The following is an 18,815-nucleotide window of genomic DNA, read 5'->3' as shown; positions in this document are numbered from 1 at the left end:
AAGGTCATTGATGAAATGGATACTTTTGGAGCAGCAGCAAAGAATCTGCAATGTACTGGAAAGCATTCCAACTGTACTGTGCACGCTTGCAGAGGAATCTGTCTCAAGCACGATGTGACAGATCTTGGTGATATCATCTTCGTCCTCCCTCTACATTCCACAGCGAGGCACATGGTTTCCTTCTGGAGGCCAGTTGCCAAGTCAAATGAGGTGTAACAGTCTCCAGACTTTTGCCTGTCCCATATATCATGTCTCACAGGCAGGACAGGCCCAGCAGAGGTGGCAGCATAGTGGTATACAGTCGGGAGGGAGTTGCCCTAGGAGTCCTCAACATCGACTCCAGATCCCATGACATTTCATTGCATCAGGTCAAACACGGGCAATGAAACTTCCTGCTGATTACCACGTACCGTCCTCAGCTGATGAATCAGTAATCCTCCATGTTGAACACCACTTGGAGGAAGCAGTGAGGGTGGCAAGGATGCAGAATGTACTCTGGGTGGGGGACTTGACCATCACCAAGAGTGGTTCGGTAGCACCACTACTGCCCAAGCTTGTTCAGTCCTAAAGGACATAACTGCTAGACTGGGTCTGCGGCATGGTACGGAAGCCAACAAGAGGGAAAAGCATACTTCATCCTCACCAACCTGCCTGCCACAGATACATCTGTCCATGACAGTATCAGCAGGAGTGACCACTGCATAGTCCTTGTGGAGACGAAGTCTTTCTTAACATTGAGGATACCCTCCATCATGTTGTGTGGCACTGCCACTGTGCTAAATGGGATAGATTTCAAACAGATCTAACAACTGAACGCTGGGCAACCATAAGGCGCTGTGGGCCATCAGCAGCAGCAGAATCTCAATCTATAACCTCATGGCCTGGCATATCCCCTACTCTACCATTACCACCATGCCAGAGGATCAAGCCTGGTTCAATGAAGAATGCAAGAGGGCATGCCTGGAGCAGCACCAGGCATACTTAACAATGAGGTGTCAACCTGGTGAAGCTACAACACATGACTACTTGCGTGCCAAACAACATAAGCAGCAAGTGACAGACAAATATGCCACCAAAGGTGATTGAGTACTCCAGAGACCCAGGGTAATGCCCTGGGGACCTGGGTTCAAATTCCACCCAATAAAAATCTGGAATTAAAGGTCTGATGATGACCATGAAACTATTGCTGATTGTCATAAAAACCCATCTGGTTCATTAATGCCCTTTTAGGGAGGGAAATCTGCTGTCCTTACCTACCTTGCTGCCTGGCCTTCATGTGACTCCAGACCCACAGCGAATGCAAGGGCAGTTGGGATGGGCAATAAATGCAGTGATGACGAATAATTTTTAAAAAGCGATTCCATGACCAACAGATCAGATCACAGAATGGTGGTGGAAGATTAAACAACTCACTGGAGGAGTAGACTTGACAAATATCCCCAACTTCAATGATGTGGGAGCCCAGCACATAAGTGCAAAAGATAAGGCACTTGCTACGCTCTTCAGCCAGAAATGCTGAGTGGATGATCCTCTGGAGGTCCCCAGCATCACAGAACCCAGTCTTCAGCCAATTCAATTCACTAGCCCGTGATATCAAGAAATGGCTGAAGGCACAGGATACCATAAAGGCTATGGGCCCTATATCCTGGCAATACTCCGACTTGTGCTTCAGAACTTGCTGCACCCCTAGCTTAGCAACAACATTGGCATCTACCCGGCAATGTGGAAAATAGCCCAGGTATGTCCTTTATACCAAAAGAAGGACAAATCCAACCCGGCCAATTACTGCCCCATCGGTCTACCCTCGATCATCAGGAAAGGGCCATCAACAGCGCTATCAAGCAGCACTTGCTCAGCAATAACCTGCTCAGTTTGGGTTCTGCCAGGGCCACTCAGCTCCTGACCTCATTACAGCCTTGGTTCAAACATGGACAAAAGAGCTGAACTCCAGAGGTGAGATGAGAGTAACTGCCCTTGACATCAAGACCGCATTTGACCTAGTGTGGCATCAAGGAGCTCTTGCAAAACTGGAATCAATGGTAATCAGGGGGTAAACTCTCCGCTGGTTGAAGTCATACCTAGCATGAAGGAAGATGTTTGTGGTTGTTGGAGGTCAGTCATCTCAGCTCCAGGACATCACTACAGGAGTTCCTCAGGGTAGTGACCTCAGCTCAACCATCTTCAGCTGCTTCTTCATTGACCTTCCTTCCATCATAGGGCCAGAAGTGGGGATGTTCGCTGATGATTGCACAATGTTCAACACCATTCACGACTCCTCAGATACTGAAGCAGTCCATGTCCAAATGCAGCAAGACCTGGACAACATCCAGATTTGGGCTGACAAGTGGCAAGAAAGATCTACTTGACAATGTGAAAAATTGCCTAGCTAGGGCCTGTCCACACAAGTAAAAAAAGGACAAATCTAATCCGGCCAATTACCACCCCATCAGTCTACCCTCAATCATCAGCAAAGTGATGGAAGGTATCGATGAGACTGTTATCAAGCAGCAGTTACACAGTAATAACCTACTTAACTGATGCTCAGTTTGGATTCCACCAAGGCCAATCAGCTCCTGACCTCATTACAGCCTTGGTCCAAACATGGACAAAAGAGTTGAATTCAAGAGTTGATGTGAGACTGATTGCCCTTGACATCTGGTGCATTAATGCCCCTTTAGGGAGGGAAATCTGCTGTCCTTACCTACCTTGCTGCCTGGCCTACATGTGACTCCAGACCCACAGCAAATGCAAGGGCAGTTGGGATGGGCAATAAATGCAGTGATGACGAATGATTTTTAAAAAGCGATTCCATGACCAACAGATCAGATCACAGAATGGTGGTGGAAGATTAAACAACTCACTGGAGAAGTAGACTTGACAAATATCCCCAACTTCAATGATGTGGGAGCCCAGCACATAAGTGCAAAAGATAAGGCACTTGCTACGCTCTTCAGCCAGAAATGCTGAGTGGATGATCCTCTGGAGGTCCCCAGCATCACAGAACCCAGTCTTCAGCCAATTCAATTCACTAGCCCGTGATATCAAGAAATGGCTGAAGGCACAGGATACCATAAAGGCTATGGGCCCTATATCCTGGCAATACTCCGACTTGTGCTTCAGAACTTGCCGCACCCCTAGCCTAGCAACAACAGTGCAGCAATTGACTGAGTGTAGCATCAAGGAGCCCTAGCAAAATTGAAATCTATGGGAATCGGGGAAATCTCCACTGGTTGGACTCATACCGAGCACAAAGGAAGGTTCTTGTGATTGTTGGAGGCCAATCATCTCACCCCCAGGACATCACTGCAAGAAACATAGAAAATAGCAGCAGGAGTAGGTCATTCGGGCCTTCAGTGGCCTGCTCCACCATTCTATATGATCCAACAACATTGGCATCTACCCAAATCTCTGATCGCTACTACCAGAGAACAAAGAGAGCAGGTTCATGGGAACGCTACCACATGAAAGTTCCCCTCCAAGCTACACACCATTCTGACCTGGAACTATTTCTTCATTCCTGCTGCATCAAAATCCTGGAACACCCTTTCTAACAGCGCTGTAGGTGCACCTACACCAGATGGACTATAGTGGCTCAAGAAGGCAGCTCACATCCATCTTCTGAAGGGCAGTTAGGGATGAGCAACAAAAGCTGGCCTTGCCACTAACAATCACACCTCATGAAAGAATAAAATAAAAACTTAATAGGTAACATTTATATTGATTGCTTTTGTGAAAGAGTGGCTTTATATGTCTGTGCATGTGCTTTTGTGCATGAGAAAAAATAGTGAGATAAATAATAGTGCGGTAGCTGTAGTAAATAACATTCGCATCACACAAGTGCCAGGGAATGACCATCTCCAGCGAGAGAGAATCTAACCATCGCCCTTGACATTCAATGGCATTACCATTGCAGAGTCCACCACTATCCTGGGAGGGGGTTACCATTAACCAGAAACTGAACTGGACCAGCCATATAAATACTGTGGCTAAAAGAGCAGGTCAGAGGCTAGGAATCCTGCGGCAAGTAACTTACTTCTTGACTCCCCAAAACTTGTACACCATCTGCAAGGCACAAGTCAGGAGTGTGATGGAATACTCTCCACTTGCCTGGATGAGTACAGCAACAACAACACTCAAGAAGCTTGATAACATCCAAGACAAAGCAGCCCGCTTGATTGGCACCCCATCCACAAATATTCACTCCCTCCACCACTGATGCACAGTGGCAGCAGTAAGATGCACTGCAGGAACTCACCAAGGCTCCTTAGCACATTCAAAACCTACGGCCACTACCATCTAGAAAGACAAAGACAGCAGACACATGGGAACACCACCACCTGGAAGTTCCCCTCCAAGCCACTCACCATCCTGACTTGAAAATACATCACCGTTCCTTCACTGTCGCTGGGTCAAAATCGTGGAACTCCCTTCCGAACAGCACTGTGTACCTACATCATGTGGACTGCAGCTGTTCAAGAAGGCAGCTCACCACCACTTTCTCAAGGGCAGTAAATGCTGACCTAGCTAGCGACTCCCACATCCCATAAATTAATTTTTAAAAATTGTTTTGTGTTCTATAAACTTCAGAAGGTGTATTAAACTGAGAGGGAGAGAGCAAAAGAGATGGGAGTCAGAAAAAGAGAGTACGGATAAGTAAAAACAGATAGAATAGAGAGACAGTGGTCCGAGAGAGAGAAAGAACAAGGTGAGTGATTGCCTTTCTTAATGCTCATGTTCAATTTTCAAAAAAAAAGTTGAATTTCAAAACCAAATAATTATCTCACTTGTGACTTGCTGACAGGTAAAAAACCTAATTGTTCATTGCTTAAAGCTGAGAAACAGCTTCTAAATGCTAACAGATATTTGTGCATGTGCAAAGAGTGAAAGAGAGAGAAAATAGAATTTTGAGAGCATCTTTGAAAGGAATGTACAAGAAGGGAGTAGGGAGAGAAGGGAGTAACAAATTGGGGATGGGGATGATCTGCCATTGGGGGAAAGAGTGGGAATGGAAGAGTTTAAGAATGCGACGTATGGTGTGGAGGGCGAGAGAGAGAAAGTAGATAAAGTACTAAGTATGTAATTCAAGGGGGAAGAGGTAGGTTTAGTGATGAAAATGAGGAAGAGATTTAGGAGGAAAGGATAATGGGAAGGTGAATGGTAGGAGACATCATTGAAGCAATGGATGTGGAGAAGCATGAGTAATTGGGGAAAGGATAGGAGAGATGCTAAGAACCAGATTTTGTCCTGCAAATTGAGCAGCCTGAGCAAATCAGTGGCAGTGTTGTAGGTTGAAGGGGTGGAGCCCAAGCAACAGCATGAGCTCAAATGATTCTTATGGAGCCCTAAGGAGCACTCCTGCAACTTCTGGCTGCACAAAGATAATTATAAACGATGCTATTGGTCCTCTCCAGGACAGGTGTGCTGTGCACAGCTGTCTCCCAGATTGGAAGTCAGGATCCAGTGTATGTCATAGGATCCCTATTTGCATATTAAAAGGGACATTTCCCAGAGTTACCTAAGTTCCAGTCCGCCTTCAGTGCATCTAAACTTTATTACCCCGAAAGCTACATCAGCTGGCATATATTACATAATATCTTGCTGTGATTTTTCAGTCAACTTAAACTGGTAAAAAATAAAATACATAGGTAAAGAAATATATGTAAGCTAAAGGTCACTTATTTGCAATTTTTGCAGAATAAAGGACAGTGGTTGAACTCGGTCCAGAAAATATTGGTGAAAATATCAAAATACTATTTAATAGAAATTAAATTTGATTTGTTCAGTAACAGTAAACCAGTGACCCTGATGTTATCCGCCGCCCATTGTCACATTGCTATAAAGTAGCATTTCCTGTGATTTTTCTATTTGAATATTTGTTTTCTTATGTCTCCATTGTTTTCTCTCTCTATTCCTTTCCTGCTGTTTCTCTGTCTTCCCTTCTGACTCCCTGTAATATTTTGTTTTTCTTGCAGTTCTTGTCCACTCCTCTCACCATTTTGTTTTTCTTTTCTTCTTTCCTTCTGGATGGAAGATGGTGACAGCATGGCCAGAAAGGAGTCAGTAAAGATGCAGCCTGCATTTGGGTGATGGTTGTGGGAAAAATATGGGCCTACATTTTTCTTTTCCTGTTCCCTCCTACAATTATTTATGCTTCCACACACCTTACTCATTATCCACGCTTTCCTGTCCTACCACTCACATTCGTTACACTACTCCAGCTCTAACCCTTTGAACTGCCTGTTCAGCCCAGCCCCTATGTCCTTCCTTCTCCCTCACTCCACTATCAATAACCTAATTTCTAACCCTCCATTCACCGTCACTTGTGCACCCAACGACAGATGGTGAGCTCAGAGGCACTTTCACCTTCAATCTACTTCTTTCCTCCTTCCATTTCCCTAAAAATTCAGTTTTCAAAATTCACCTTTTTCCAAAAAGAAAATCAAATTGGATATAAAGCATACCAATATTAGGTGGTGATCGCGTGCCCTGTGTATACTGAAATGCGTCAGCTACCATTTTGGTTCCAGCGCTCCTTAGTCGTTTCAAGTGCCTGCCTGAAATAAGGTTTAACCAATTAAAATATATAAATCATGGTCCTTTGCCCTTCTGTGAAATTGATCTGTGCTATTGCCCGATTTGCTAATTCACAAGACCCCCCCTCATCCCCCAGCCAGAACAGAGGGGCTACAGAAGTAATATTTACTGCAATCCTCACCTTCATCTATGCAAGTCTTTTGTTGTTTTAGGCTGCTAGTGAGCTGGTGGGTCTTATTTTGGCTGCTATAGTAATTCTTACAAATATATCATAAGTTGTTTTGGAGGTGTCTTGTGTTTCTGTACTTTGCATCCAACACAATTAATTTTATTCTATATTATATTAATTTTATATTGAGCATTCCATTGGACGGCCATTGTGGCTGGACAAGAAAAAAAGTGCAAGGAGGAAAAAAAAGTGCACTAACTAGGTAATGATGGGGAGGGCATGGAGGCCCTACACCACATGTGTGATCAATAACTGCATTTCCTGCCTATTTGACAGAGAAGCACTGTATGTGGTGCCTAAATTTCAACAGGAATGCTGTCACTGTGCTGTTGATGCAACACCAACTGGAGCCCTGCCCATCGCTGTCAAAAGAAGTGGTAGCCCTTACTTTCTACATCACAGCATCATTTCAGGCTGCAGCTAAAGCTATCACACAGTTTGCAGTTCATTGCTTCAGGGATGTGATGAACACAGAGGCAATGAAGCAACAGGAAGGAGCTGCAAGTTTTGCAGGACAACAAGCTGCCCACAAATGCAAGGCATCATTGACGACACACACATTGCTTTGTGAAGAGGAAGAGATTCCACTCCCTGAACATACAACTCGTACCATGATAAACAGTGCATTATGCCTGGTTTTCTGTCACTATTCTGTGCCAAACCTAACTACCTCCTCTCTTCCTCCCAGAAAACAAGATGTCAGCCTACACAAAAACAAAAAATGCTGGAAAAACTCAGCAGGTCTGACAGCATCTGTGGAGAGAAGGACAGAGTTAACATTTTGATTCTGTATGACTTCTTCAGAGCTACAGACTCGAAACATTAACTCTCTTTCTCTCCATAGATGCTGTCAGACTTGCTGAGTTTTTCCAGCACTTTTTGTTTTTGTTTCAGATTTCCAGCATCCACAGTATTTTGCCTTTATCAGGGTGTCAGCCTAGTTGCCTGGGGTTATTCCCTGACCACCTGACTTGTGAATCTTGTCAGAAACCTGAGCACAGATGTTGCGGAATGCTAGTCAGAGCTAGGCCTCCACCAGAGCTGATAGGGTAATCAGCCTTCTGAATCATAGGTTATTTTGCCTTAACAGATCTGGAGTTATTCTACAGTACAGCCCCAACCATGTTACTAGATTCATTGTCATCAGTTGCATGCTCCATAATTTTGCCCTGTAAAAGGGGCCAAACCTTTAAAGACACCTAATAAAAAAAAAAGTGAATGAACAATAGTAGGAAGATCAGCAGGAAGACAAAGATGGAAATAGAGCAAGGGCAACCACTCCACTATCTGTTAAAACCATGTGCGATCAAGTAATTAAAAAGAGGTTCAGTTGAATAATCCCTCCTTCCCCAATGCATCAGCAGTCCTTCCTACCATCCCAAGGTGCTTACACACACATCAAATGAATGCCCTGAAAATATACACCTTCTTAGGTATTATACACACATCATTACGAATGTTAAGATAGCAACTAAGTTAAAAAGACAAAAAAAATCAAGCTGCTTTAATCAGTCTTAATTGCACACTTACAAAATATTAACAATTGTAGACTAATAAACAACCTTGTGCAAAGCCCTTGTGCCTCACTTCCTACAAGGCAATTCTCCTGTGGCTACAGCTTGGGAGGTGAAAGGCTGCTGAACTTGTACTGATTGTATTTGAGATGGCAGTGATGAGTGATCTCAAGGAGATCTGGCTGTCGAAGACTTATTTGCAGACTGCTGAATGTCAGCATTGGCCAGGACTGCCGAGCTCAGCTGGCTATCTGTAACCAAGTAGGCTGAGAGGCTAGTGGGGGAAGCAGATAGGCTATCATTCTGAGAGAGGACATCATGTGCCCCTTCCATAACACCTATGACACTCCCAGGGACTGAGTCTCACTATGGCTATTGCTCTACACAGGAACATGCTCAGGAATGATATGGTACTTGAAGCCCTATCCACACACTTCTTTGTGCCTTGAAAGCCAGAGGAGATACTCAAGAGATCAGCATCTGAACTTCCATTGATGCCACTAGAGATTCCATCACTGTGGATCCCACTGCTGACCACTAGCTTCATGGATGACTGCATAGTTTCAATGCCATGCCAAATTGGGACACAAAAGACACATTAATTGTATCTATTGATGCCAACTATGTAATTTAGTGAACTTCATAATGTTTCAAACTTTACTTAGGACATTTGAAATTTATTGAGAGAAAAACTGTTGGTTCTAAAATTTTCAGATGAAAAGTTTTTAGAAACATTTTGTGTGATTCTGCGCCTAAAGATTATTACAGAATTATTAGGTGATGCAATTACATGCACTTTTTCTATTATAAATAGGGAAGTGGAAATTTCTATTGAAAATAATTGACTTGCAAATTATGAAAGGTTTTGATAGGGAGAAACTTTTCATTAGCAGGAAGATCAGTAATCAAAGGACATAAATTCAAGCTAATTGACAAGAGCATGTGGGGTGATGGGAGCACAGAAAGACTAGCGTTTTTCACATTACATGGCGAGTTATTATGATCGCGAATGCAATGCCTGAAAGGACGGTGAAAGCAAATTCAACAGTAGCTTTCAAAAGCAATTGGATATACAATTGAAAAGGAAAATTTTGCATCATTACGGAGAAAGAGCTGGGAGGGTGCTAATTGGATGGCTTTCAAAGTTTTATGCTGTGTGATTTCATGAACAGTGTGTTGAAAATGGTGGCAAGAGTAAATGAGATTTATACAGTGGCAAGAGTAAATGAGATTTATATAGAGGAAGTGATAACAGATACAAGATTTTTTTCAAAAATAATATATATACAAAAATTAATCAGACAAGAGATTTGGATCCTATTTGTCTGTACAGTATTCAAGCCTAGAGTTCCCTGACCCGCTACACCACCTATTCCTCTGCTCCAAAACAGACATGCATTGACCACAACTTTTATAAGCACAGGCCATTGTACAGATATCTGCAGTATGTAACTATGGTTTTACATAGAATGTCACATTTTAGAATTATGTTGAAAAATGCTCCTTGTATAGCCAGTATAGATGCAAAAAGATAAAGATACTTAATTTGAAGCTATAATTTTAGTTACCTTTTTTCTAAAAATTAAGATTGAGACACAAAGCATTCAGAATTTTTAAAAAATAGGAAAATACCTTACTTAAATTCAAAATACTTAGTTAACAGGAAATAGTCATTTCTATAGTTACTCTACAAATAAGTTGACGCTGATCTGAAACATTTTGATATCATCTCTCTAACATGTCTTTCTTTGATGAGGGTCAGGGGGGAATTTGTCCTGGTGCAGGTGTACTCGAGAAACTACAATATGCCAGTTACCTGAGTCAGCTAAAACGTATGAAGGAGCAAGCACAAGTGATTAACCAGACAATTGCAGAACTAGCCACCATGCCCTATCTGCATGAAATGAGTCAACATGAAACTGAACTGGTAAAACAACTTCCTATAAAACTTTTGCTGTAATTGTACCTGTATTAAAAATATGCTATTTCCAACATCAACATATTACTGTGGTAAAGTAATGTTAAGGACTGCTTGGGTATAACTTCTGTTGTAGGCAGGGGCATAAAATTGGCAGTATCGGATCAGTGCCATCCCGGATTTTCCTTTCCAAAGGAAATTGGGTGAGCCAAGTAATGGGTGACAAATCCTCACCCCTCATATTTTCTTTCCTGGGGTGGTTTTACTGCAGTACTACGTAGAGTGTAAAGAACAGAAACAGGCCTTCAGTCAAGCTGGTCCATGCCGTTGCTTACAGAATCACAGAATCTCTCAGTGCAGAAGAGGCCCTTCGGCCCATCGAGTCTGCACCGACACGTGAGAAACACCTGACCTACCTACCTAATCCCATTTACCAGCACTTGGCCCATAGCCTTGAATGTTTTGATGCACCAAGTGCTCGTCCAGGTACTTTTTAAAGGATGTGAGGCAACCTGCCTCCATCACCCTCCCAGGCAATGCATTCCAGACCGTCACCACCTTCTGGGTAAAAAAGTTTTTCCTCACATCCCCACTAAACCTCCTGCCCCTCACCTTGAACTTGTGACTGACCCTTCAACTAAGGGGAACAGCTGCTCCCTATCCACCCTCTCTATGCCCCTCATAATCTTGTACACCTTGATCAGGTCGTCCCTCAGTCTTCTCTGGTCCAACGAAAACAACCCAAGTCTATCCAACCTCTTCATAACTTAAATGTTTCATCCCAGGCAAGATCCTGGTGAATCTCCTCTGCACCCCCTCCAGTGCAATCACATCCTTCCTAAAATGTGGCGACCAGAACTGCACACAGTACTCCAGCTGTGGCCTCACCAAGGTTCTATACAACTCCAACATGACCTCCCTACTTTTGTAATCTATGCCTCGATTGATAAAGGCAAGTATCCCATATGCCTTTTTCACCACCTCACTAACATGCCCCTCCGCCTTCAGAGATCTATGGACACATACGCCAAGATCCCTTTGTTCCTCAGAACTTCCTAGTGTCATGCCGTTCATTGAATACTTCCTTGTCAAATTACTCCTTCCAAAGTGTATCACCTCACACTTTTCAGGGTTAAATTCCATCTGCCACTTATCTGCCCGTTTGACCATCCCGTCTATATCTTCCTGTAGCCCAAGACACTCAACCTCACTGTTAACCACCCGGCCAATCTTTGTGACATCCGCAAACTTACCACATAGTTATCTATGTCGTTTATATAATTGATGAATGATAGGGAACCCAGCACAGATCCCTGTGGTACGCCACTGGTCACTGGCTTCCAGTCACTAAAGCATCCTTCTGTCATCACCCTCTGTCTCCTACAACTAAGCCAATTTTGAATCTACCTTGTTAAATTACCCTGTATCCCCTGTGCCTTCTTTATAAGTCTCCCATGTGGGACCTTGTCAAAGATTTTGCTAAAATCCATATAAACTACATAAACTGCACTACCCTCATCTACACACCTAGGGCAGAATTTTCTGCCTGTCGAGCGGGCAGGCCCGACCCAATCTCCAGCGGGCGGGGAGCCGATCCCCGCCAGCGAAGCGGGCTGCACCAACATTTTATGTGGGCAGGCAAATTAAGGCCCACCCAGCGTGACGTCCGATAAGTGCTATGCGCTTCCTGTGCGGACGGGGGGGATTCCCTAAAAGCAAGTGCGCTGTTTCACGCATGCGCACGAAAGAGCGCACATCTCCCTGAGGCTGAGTGCAGCCTCAGGGAGATCGCTTCCACTTTTAAAAATAGAGAAAAAAAAAGAAAAAAAATTCCCTAACATGTCCCCCTCATGTGTCACATGTGATGGGACATGTTCATAATTTACAGAATAACTTTATTAAAATTTTTAAAACCCTGCATGAAACCTCATCCCACCGCTGGATGAGGTTTCATGTTTTCTCTATTTGTCGCCAGGGCTCCTGGCCTTAAGGTTGGATGGGCAGGTCCTTTAATTGTTTAGATGATCCTGTCAATGGCCTCAATTGGCCATTGACAGGTCGGCGGGCCCGCAGCTGATTTTGCTGTGCCCCCTTCCTGAAAATTTAAATTGGGCGGGTTGACGTCGGCTTCCGCCCAATGTCATCCCGCGTCATTTTACGCGTCGGCGAGCGGGCCCCGCACCCTGCTCGCCAACGGCAAAATTCTGCCCTTAGTCACCTCCTCAAAAAATTCAAATTTGTTAGGCATGACCTCCCTCTGAGAAAGCCATGCTGACTATCCCTGATCAAACCTTGCCTCTCCAAGTGGAGTTAGATTATCGCCTTCAGAATTTTCTCCAATAGTTTCCCTACCACTGACGTGAGACTCACTGGTCTGTAGTTTCCTGGCTTATCTCTACAACCCTTCTTAAATAGCAGAACCACATTAGCTGTTCTCCAGTCCTCTGGCATCTCCCCCATGGCCAGAGAGGAATTAAAAATTTGGTTCAGAGCCCCTGCGATCTCCTCCCTTGCCTCTCTCAGCAGTCTGGGACACAAATCATCTGGACCTGGAAATTTGTCCACTTTTAAGCCTGCCAACGCCTCCAATACCTTGTCGCTTCCTCTATCAATTTGCTCAAGAACCTCGCAGTCTCCCTGAGTTCCGTACCTTCATCCTCATTCTCTTGGATGAAGACGGATGTGAAGTATTCGTTCATCACTCTACCGATGTCCTCTGGCTCCACCCATAGATTGCCCCCTTGGTCCCTAATGGGCCCTACTCTGTCCCTGGTTATCCTCTTCCCATTGATATACTTAATATCTTGGGATTTTCCCTACTTTTACCAGCCACAGCTTTCTCATATCCCCTCTTTGCTCTCCGAATTGCATTCTTAAGCTCCACCCTGCACTTTCTGTACTCCACTAATGTTTCTGCTGATTTGCTTCCCTTGTACCTGCTAAAAGCCTCTCTTTTCTTTCTCATCGTATCCTGAATATCTCTAGTCATCCATGGTTCTCTGGGCTTGTTACTCCTTCCGATCACCCAAGAGGGAACATGTTGAGCCTTTACCTTCTCCATTTCCTTTTTCAATGCCCCCCACTGCTCCTCTGTAGATTTCCCCACGAGTAGCTGTCCCCAGTCTACCTTGGCCAGATCCTGCCCTATTTTACTAAAATCCGCTCTCCCCCAATCCAAAACATTGTTTTGCAACTTGTCTATTTCTTTGTCCATAACAAGCTTAAAATGTACCAAGTTGTGGTCGCTATCACTAAAATGCTACCCCACCACCATCTCAGCCACCTGTCCGGCTTCAGTCCCCAGAATTAGGTCCAGCACTGCGCTGACCCTTGTTGGACCCTCTACATATTGACCTAAAAAGTTCTCCTGTACACATTTCAAGAAATCCACTCCATCCAAGCCCTTAACACTGTCTATCCCAATTAATATTGGGAAAGTTGAAATCACTTAATATAATTACCCTATTGTTAGTGTTTTTACACACCTCTGCAAATTGTGCACATATTTGCTCTTCAATTTCTGCTGACTATCTGGGGATCTATAATAAACACCTAACAATGTGGCTGCCCCTTTTTTATTCCTAAACTCTACCCACAAAGCTTCATTCGATGCCCCCTCCAAGATATCATCTCTCCTTACTGCAGTAACTGACCCCTTAGCTAATAATGCAATGCCTCCTCCTCTTTTTCCCCCTCCCCTGTCTCGCCTGAAGATTCTATATCCCGGAATGTTGAGCTGCCAATCCTACCCCTCCCTCAACCACGTCTCAGTGATGGCTACTATATCACAATTCCACGTGTCAATCCTCACCCTTAACTCATCCGTTTTACCTGTAATACTCCTGGCATTAAAGTAGAGGCCATCCAGCCTGGCCTTACTCCCTTGAAACTTAATGCAGCTGTACTCCCCCTGATTTGATTGTTTTACTGTATTATGATGTGTCCCTGTTCTGCTAACATTCTGTGTCCCCTCCCCCTGCTGAATTAGTTTAAACTCCTCCCAACTGCACTAGCAAACCAGTCTGTAAGGATGTTAGTCCCACTCTGGTTCAGATGTAGACCGTCCCGCTTGTACAGGTCCCACCTTCCGCAGAAATGGTCCCAGTGATCCAGGAGTCTAAAACCCTCCCTCCTGCACCAACTTTTAAGCCACGTATTCATCTGTGCTAAACTCCTATTTCTGAGCTCGCTAGCACGTGACACTGGGAATAATCCAGAGATTACAACCCGAGGAGGTCCTGATTTTTAGTCTACTGCCTAACTCCCTGAATTCTTGATGCAAGTCCTCATCCCTCTTTCTACCTATGTCATTGGTACCAACATGTACCATGACCTCTGCCTTATCACCCTCCCCCTTCAGGATGCCCTGCAGCCGTTCAGTGACATCCCAGACCCTGGCACCAGGGAGGCAACACACCATCCTGGAGTCATGTTGACGGCCACAGTACCGCCTATCTGTTCCCCTGACTATAGAATTACCTATTACTATTGCTCTTCCTCTCTTCCTCCCCTCCTGTACAGACAAGCTGCTTGTGGTGCCAGAAGCTTGGCTCTGTTTGCACTCCCTGGAGGAACCAGCACCCTCATCAGCCTCCAAAATGGAATACCGATTTGCCAGCGGGACCCCAGGGGACTTCTGAACTACCTGCCTGTTTCTCTTGGACTGCCTGGTGGTCACTCATTCCCTTCCTTCCTCAAGTCCCTTAAGCTGCAGTGTGACCACCTCGCTAAACGTGCTATCCATGATGCTCTCAGACTCACGGATGCTCCCCAGCGTCCCCAGCTGCCGTTCCAGCCATGAAACCCAAGCTTCCAGGAGCTGCAGCTGGACGCTCTTCCTGCATACATGCTGGTCCTAGGCAGTGGAAATGTTCCCGGCTTCCCACATGGAGCATGAGGAGCACACCAAGGCTTTGAGCTCTCCTGCCATGAGTTATCCCCTTAAATTAACCTTTTAAATCAATTACTCTAGGGCCCTTCTTTCCTGATCCTCGTTACTACAGAATATACAAACTATAAACCACAAAAAGACCTTAAACTATAAGCGAGAAAAGTAGTACTTATCCAACCTTACCCACTACTTACCAGTCATTCCTTTCCCTTGTAGCCTCTACTACTGCAGCAGGGCAAGACCACTCTCTGAAGATTTAAGAAGTTGGATAGCAAAGAAAAAATGCAAAGAGCACCTCTTCCCCTATGCTTACGCTCCACATGAGCCTCCTCCCACCCCTCTTCATATAACATCAGCATAATCTTCTATGCCTTCTCCCTCGTGATTACCTCGCTACCCCTAAATACATCTATGCTATTCACCTCAACTACTCCTTGTGGTAGCAACTTCCACATTCCCTCTATCGGCAATCCCTCATGTTGAATATGATTCTTTCTTGTGGATAACAGGATGGAAGTGAGATGTGTTAGCTGTGGGATCTCAGATGGCTTATGAGCCCTATAGGCTCTCCTTCAGTGGGGGCATAGATTGGTGGGCAGCAGAGATTGTTGGCTCAAACAGCAGCCCTCCTTCTATTTCACTGTTATTTCTCAGTGGCTGCCCTTGTTGATTGGCAAGTTTTGACATCATTTTTGATGATGAATTGTCACTTTGGTTGTGATTGGGCATCTGGTTCCCTTGTGCTGAAGTAATAGTGCAGACCTTCATGGAGACTTTGAGGTTGTCTGTGAAACATTTCCCTTGGCTACTGTGTGAATGGGATCCCTGGCATAACATCTGCTTGGGCCATTTTGACTCGGGCATTCTGACGACATCTTGTCCATTTCAGTTGATATGAGATTATCGCGAACTCTATACTTGGCATATCTGTGTCTTGGAGGACACTTTTTTTGTTCTTCCATTTGATTCACAAGATCCTTCTAAGACACTAATGATGCTGTTGTTCTAGGGCCTTGGCATGGCATCTATATGTTGTCCAAGCTTCAGTCCCATGGAGCACCATGGTAAAGATCACTGCCTGCAGCGATTTAACGCCCATCGGGCCATTAATTAGCTCAGGGCCAGATGACTATCTCCATCTGGGAGGAAGTCCCACCTCCAAGAGCTGCCAGCCAATTAAATAGCCGGCAGCTCTCTCATCACAACAACAGTACCGGGAGTGATTGTCATTGCTGGACCTGCAGCCAGTCAAAAGCGCATGTACATAATTTACCATAGGCTGAGCCATCACATTGGATTCAGTGGTGTACCTCTTCATCAATGTCAGCTTTTTGAGATAGATAACTTCCAAGATCTGGGAGGTAAGGGACATTTTCCAATACCTCACCATGAATTTCAGTTGAAGGCATTAGATTCAATATATTTGTTGTGTTGGCCTTCAGTCTTCCTGGTGTTCAGGGCAAGTCCCATGCTCTGGTAGGCTTCAGTGAATACATCAACTATCTATTGTAGTTCTTCAGAGTGAGCACTAACTTGTGCATCATCAGCCTACTGTAGCTGTATTACAGAAGTGGTTGTTGTTTTGGTTGTGGATTTCAGCCGGCTGCGATTGAAGAATTTACCACCTTTGTAAGAAGTTTTTAGTATCCCTGAGGGGAGCTTGTCAGTTGTAAGTTGCAGCATTACTGTGAGACAGATTGAGAATATTTCCGTTGCAATGATATACGCCGATTGACAATTGTTTTTGATAGGGAAGGGGTCTGTGGTGGAGCCATTGCATAGAACTGTTATTTGCATGTTGTCATGTAGGAGATGGATAATGTTTGTAAACTTAGCTGGGCATCCATATCACTAGCACCTTCCCCATTCTAACCACTTTCTTGGTAAAGATGATTCTCCTGAATGCTATATTGGATTAGTGACTATCTGATATTTAAAGCATCTACTTTTGATATCCTCCACAGATCTCCCCACTTTCAAAATCTTAAAAGATCTCTAGCAGGTCAACCCTCAGCCATCTCTTTTCTGGAAAAAGAGCCCCAATCTGTTCAATCTTCCCTGAAAGGTATAACTTCTCAGCTCTTGAATATTACTGAGAGAGACATGTTGCCAAAGCTTTTCATCTTGCACTCATGACAAATGATAAGCAACGTTGTATATGAATTTCAGTGTCGTTGTGTTGCTAGGTATGTAGGCCAAATGTCCCAGCTATTGGCCGATCAAATCAAATAGCATGTTCCTTTGGTTGTTCATAATAGGCAGATTGCACTCAACCAGCCCACGCTTTCAAAACCCAGAACAAAATGTCTACTGTTAGATGTGATTCCGCAATTGGGCAGCACTTGCTGAATAATCCTGAATACACTGAGTACGCAGAGACATATGCCCTGCAAACAAAAGGAATATGTTCAACCCTTGTGCCTTTTCTTGAATTACCTGGGAGCTTAGGGAGCCTGTAGTTCCCTGCTGCCTCCTCCATGGTAACACCTTGGCAATCAGAGTTGACTTGCCAACGATTTAACACTGTTTCCTCTGTGGTATAAATTATGATTGTTTGAAACTTGGCATTCTTGCGTTTGGCCTGATGAGCGCAAGATGAAAAGCTTTGGCAACATCATTCTCTCATTAACAATATTCAAGTTCTATACGACCAAGCAACTTCTCTGTTCTGGTATCCTTGTAAATCTCTTTTGCACCTTTCGCAGTGCCTCTCTATACTTTTTATAACAACTTGGAGACCAGAACTGTGTACAGTACTTCTCTGCTTTTTAATTCCATCCTTCTGGAAATGAACCCCAGTGCTTTGTTTGCCTTTTTAAGTGGCCTTATTACACAAATTACTAAAAGTAGCAACATGGTTATCTATACCCCTCTGCTCTTCTGTTCATTCCATTTAGCCAGAGAATCACCTGCACTGGATCCTTTTCCCACTCCCACACAATTACCTCAGGGTACTCCCCAAGAATCTATCCTTCACCTACTCTTATTTTTCATCTACGTGCCGTCTCTCGGCAACGTCATCTGACAACACGTCTGTGTCCACATTTATGCTGATGACACCCAGCTCTACCTCAGCGCCATCTGTCTCAATTCCTCCACTGTCTCTAAATTGTCAGACTGCTTGTACTAGATGTGCAGAAATTTCCTCCAGTTAAATATTGGCAAGATAGAAGCCATTGTCTTCAGTCTTGCTGCAACTGAGGCTCAACCAGACTGTCATATTTGACCTCAAGATGAGCTTTCAACCATAGATCCACACCATCACAATGACCACCTTTTCCATCTCTGAAACATTGCACAACTCTGTCCATCTTAGCTCATCTGCTGCTGAAACCCTCATTTGCACATTTGTTACCTCTGGACTTGATTATTCTAAAACACTCCTAGCTGCCTCCCACATTCTACCCTCTAAGATTGAGATCATCCAAACTCTGTCTCCCATGTCCTAACACACACCAAATCCCTATCACCATCACCCTTGTGCACTCTGATCCATGCTGGCTCTCAGTTAAGCAACACCTCCATTTTCATAATTCTCAAGTTTATTTTCAATCCCTCTATGACCTCACCCCTCCCCATCTCCATAATGTCTTCCAGCCCACAACTCACCATGGTATCTGCTTTACTTCAATTCTGGCCTCTTGAGCAATACCAATTTTAATCACTCCACCGTTGGCGGCTATGCCTTTAGCTGGGTCCTAAATTCTGGAATTCTCTCCCTAAACCTCT

General features: G+C 44.3%; 1 protein-coding gene across 1 annotated transcript in view; it reads left to right on the top strand.

Moving 5' to 3' along the window:
• The window catches only part of LOC144694192 (spermatogenesis-associated protein 16-like), a 231,216-nt gene that overhangs the window by 208,325 nt on the left and 4,076 nt on the right, over positions 1-18,815 (top strand). Inside the window, exon 8 of the mRNA XM_078564549.1 lies at positions 10,040-10,204. Coding sequence (XP_078420675.1) covers positions 10,040-10,204 — 165 coding nt within the window. The remainder of the gene's footprint in view (positions 1-10,039; positions 10,205-18,815) is intronic.

The sequence above is a fragment of the Cetorhinus maximus genome, chromosome 19 (genome assembly GCF_964194155.1).
Source record: "Cetorhinus maximus chromosome 19, sCetMax3.hap1.1, whole genome shotgun sequence".
NCBI lineage: Eukaryota > Metazoa > Chordata > Chondrichthyes > Lamniformes > Cetorhinidae > Cetorhinus > Cetorhinus maximus.
The sequence above is the reverse complement of the archived record's forward strand: the minus strand, read 5'-3'. Positions and strand labels throughout refer to the sequence as shown.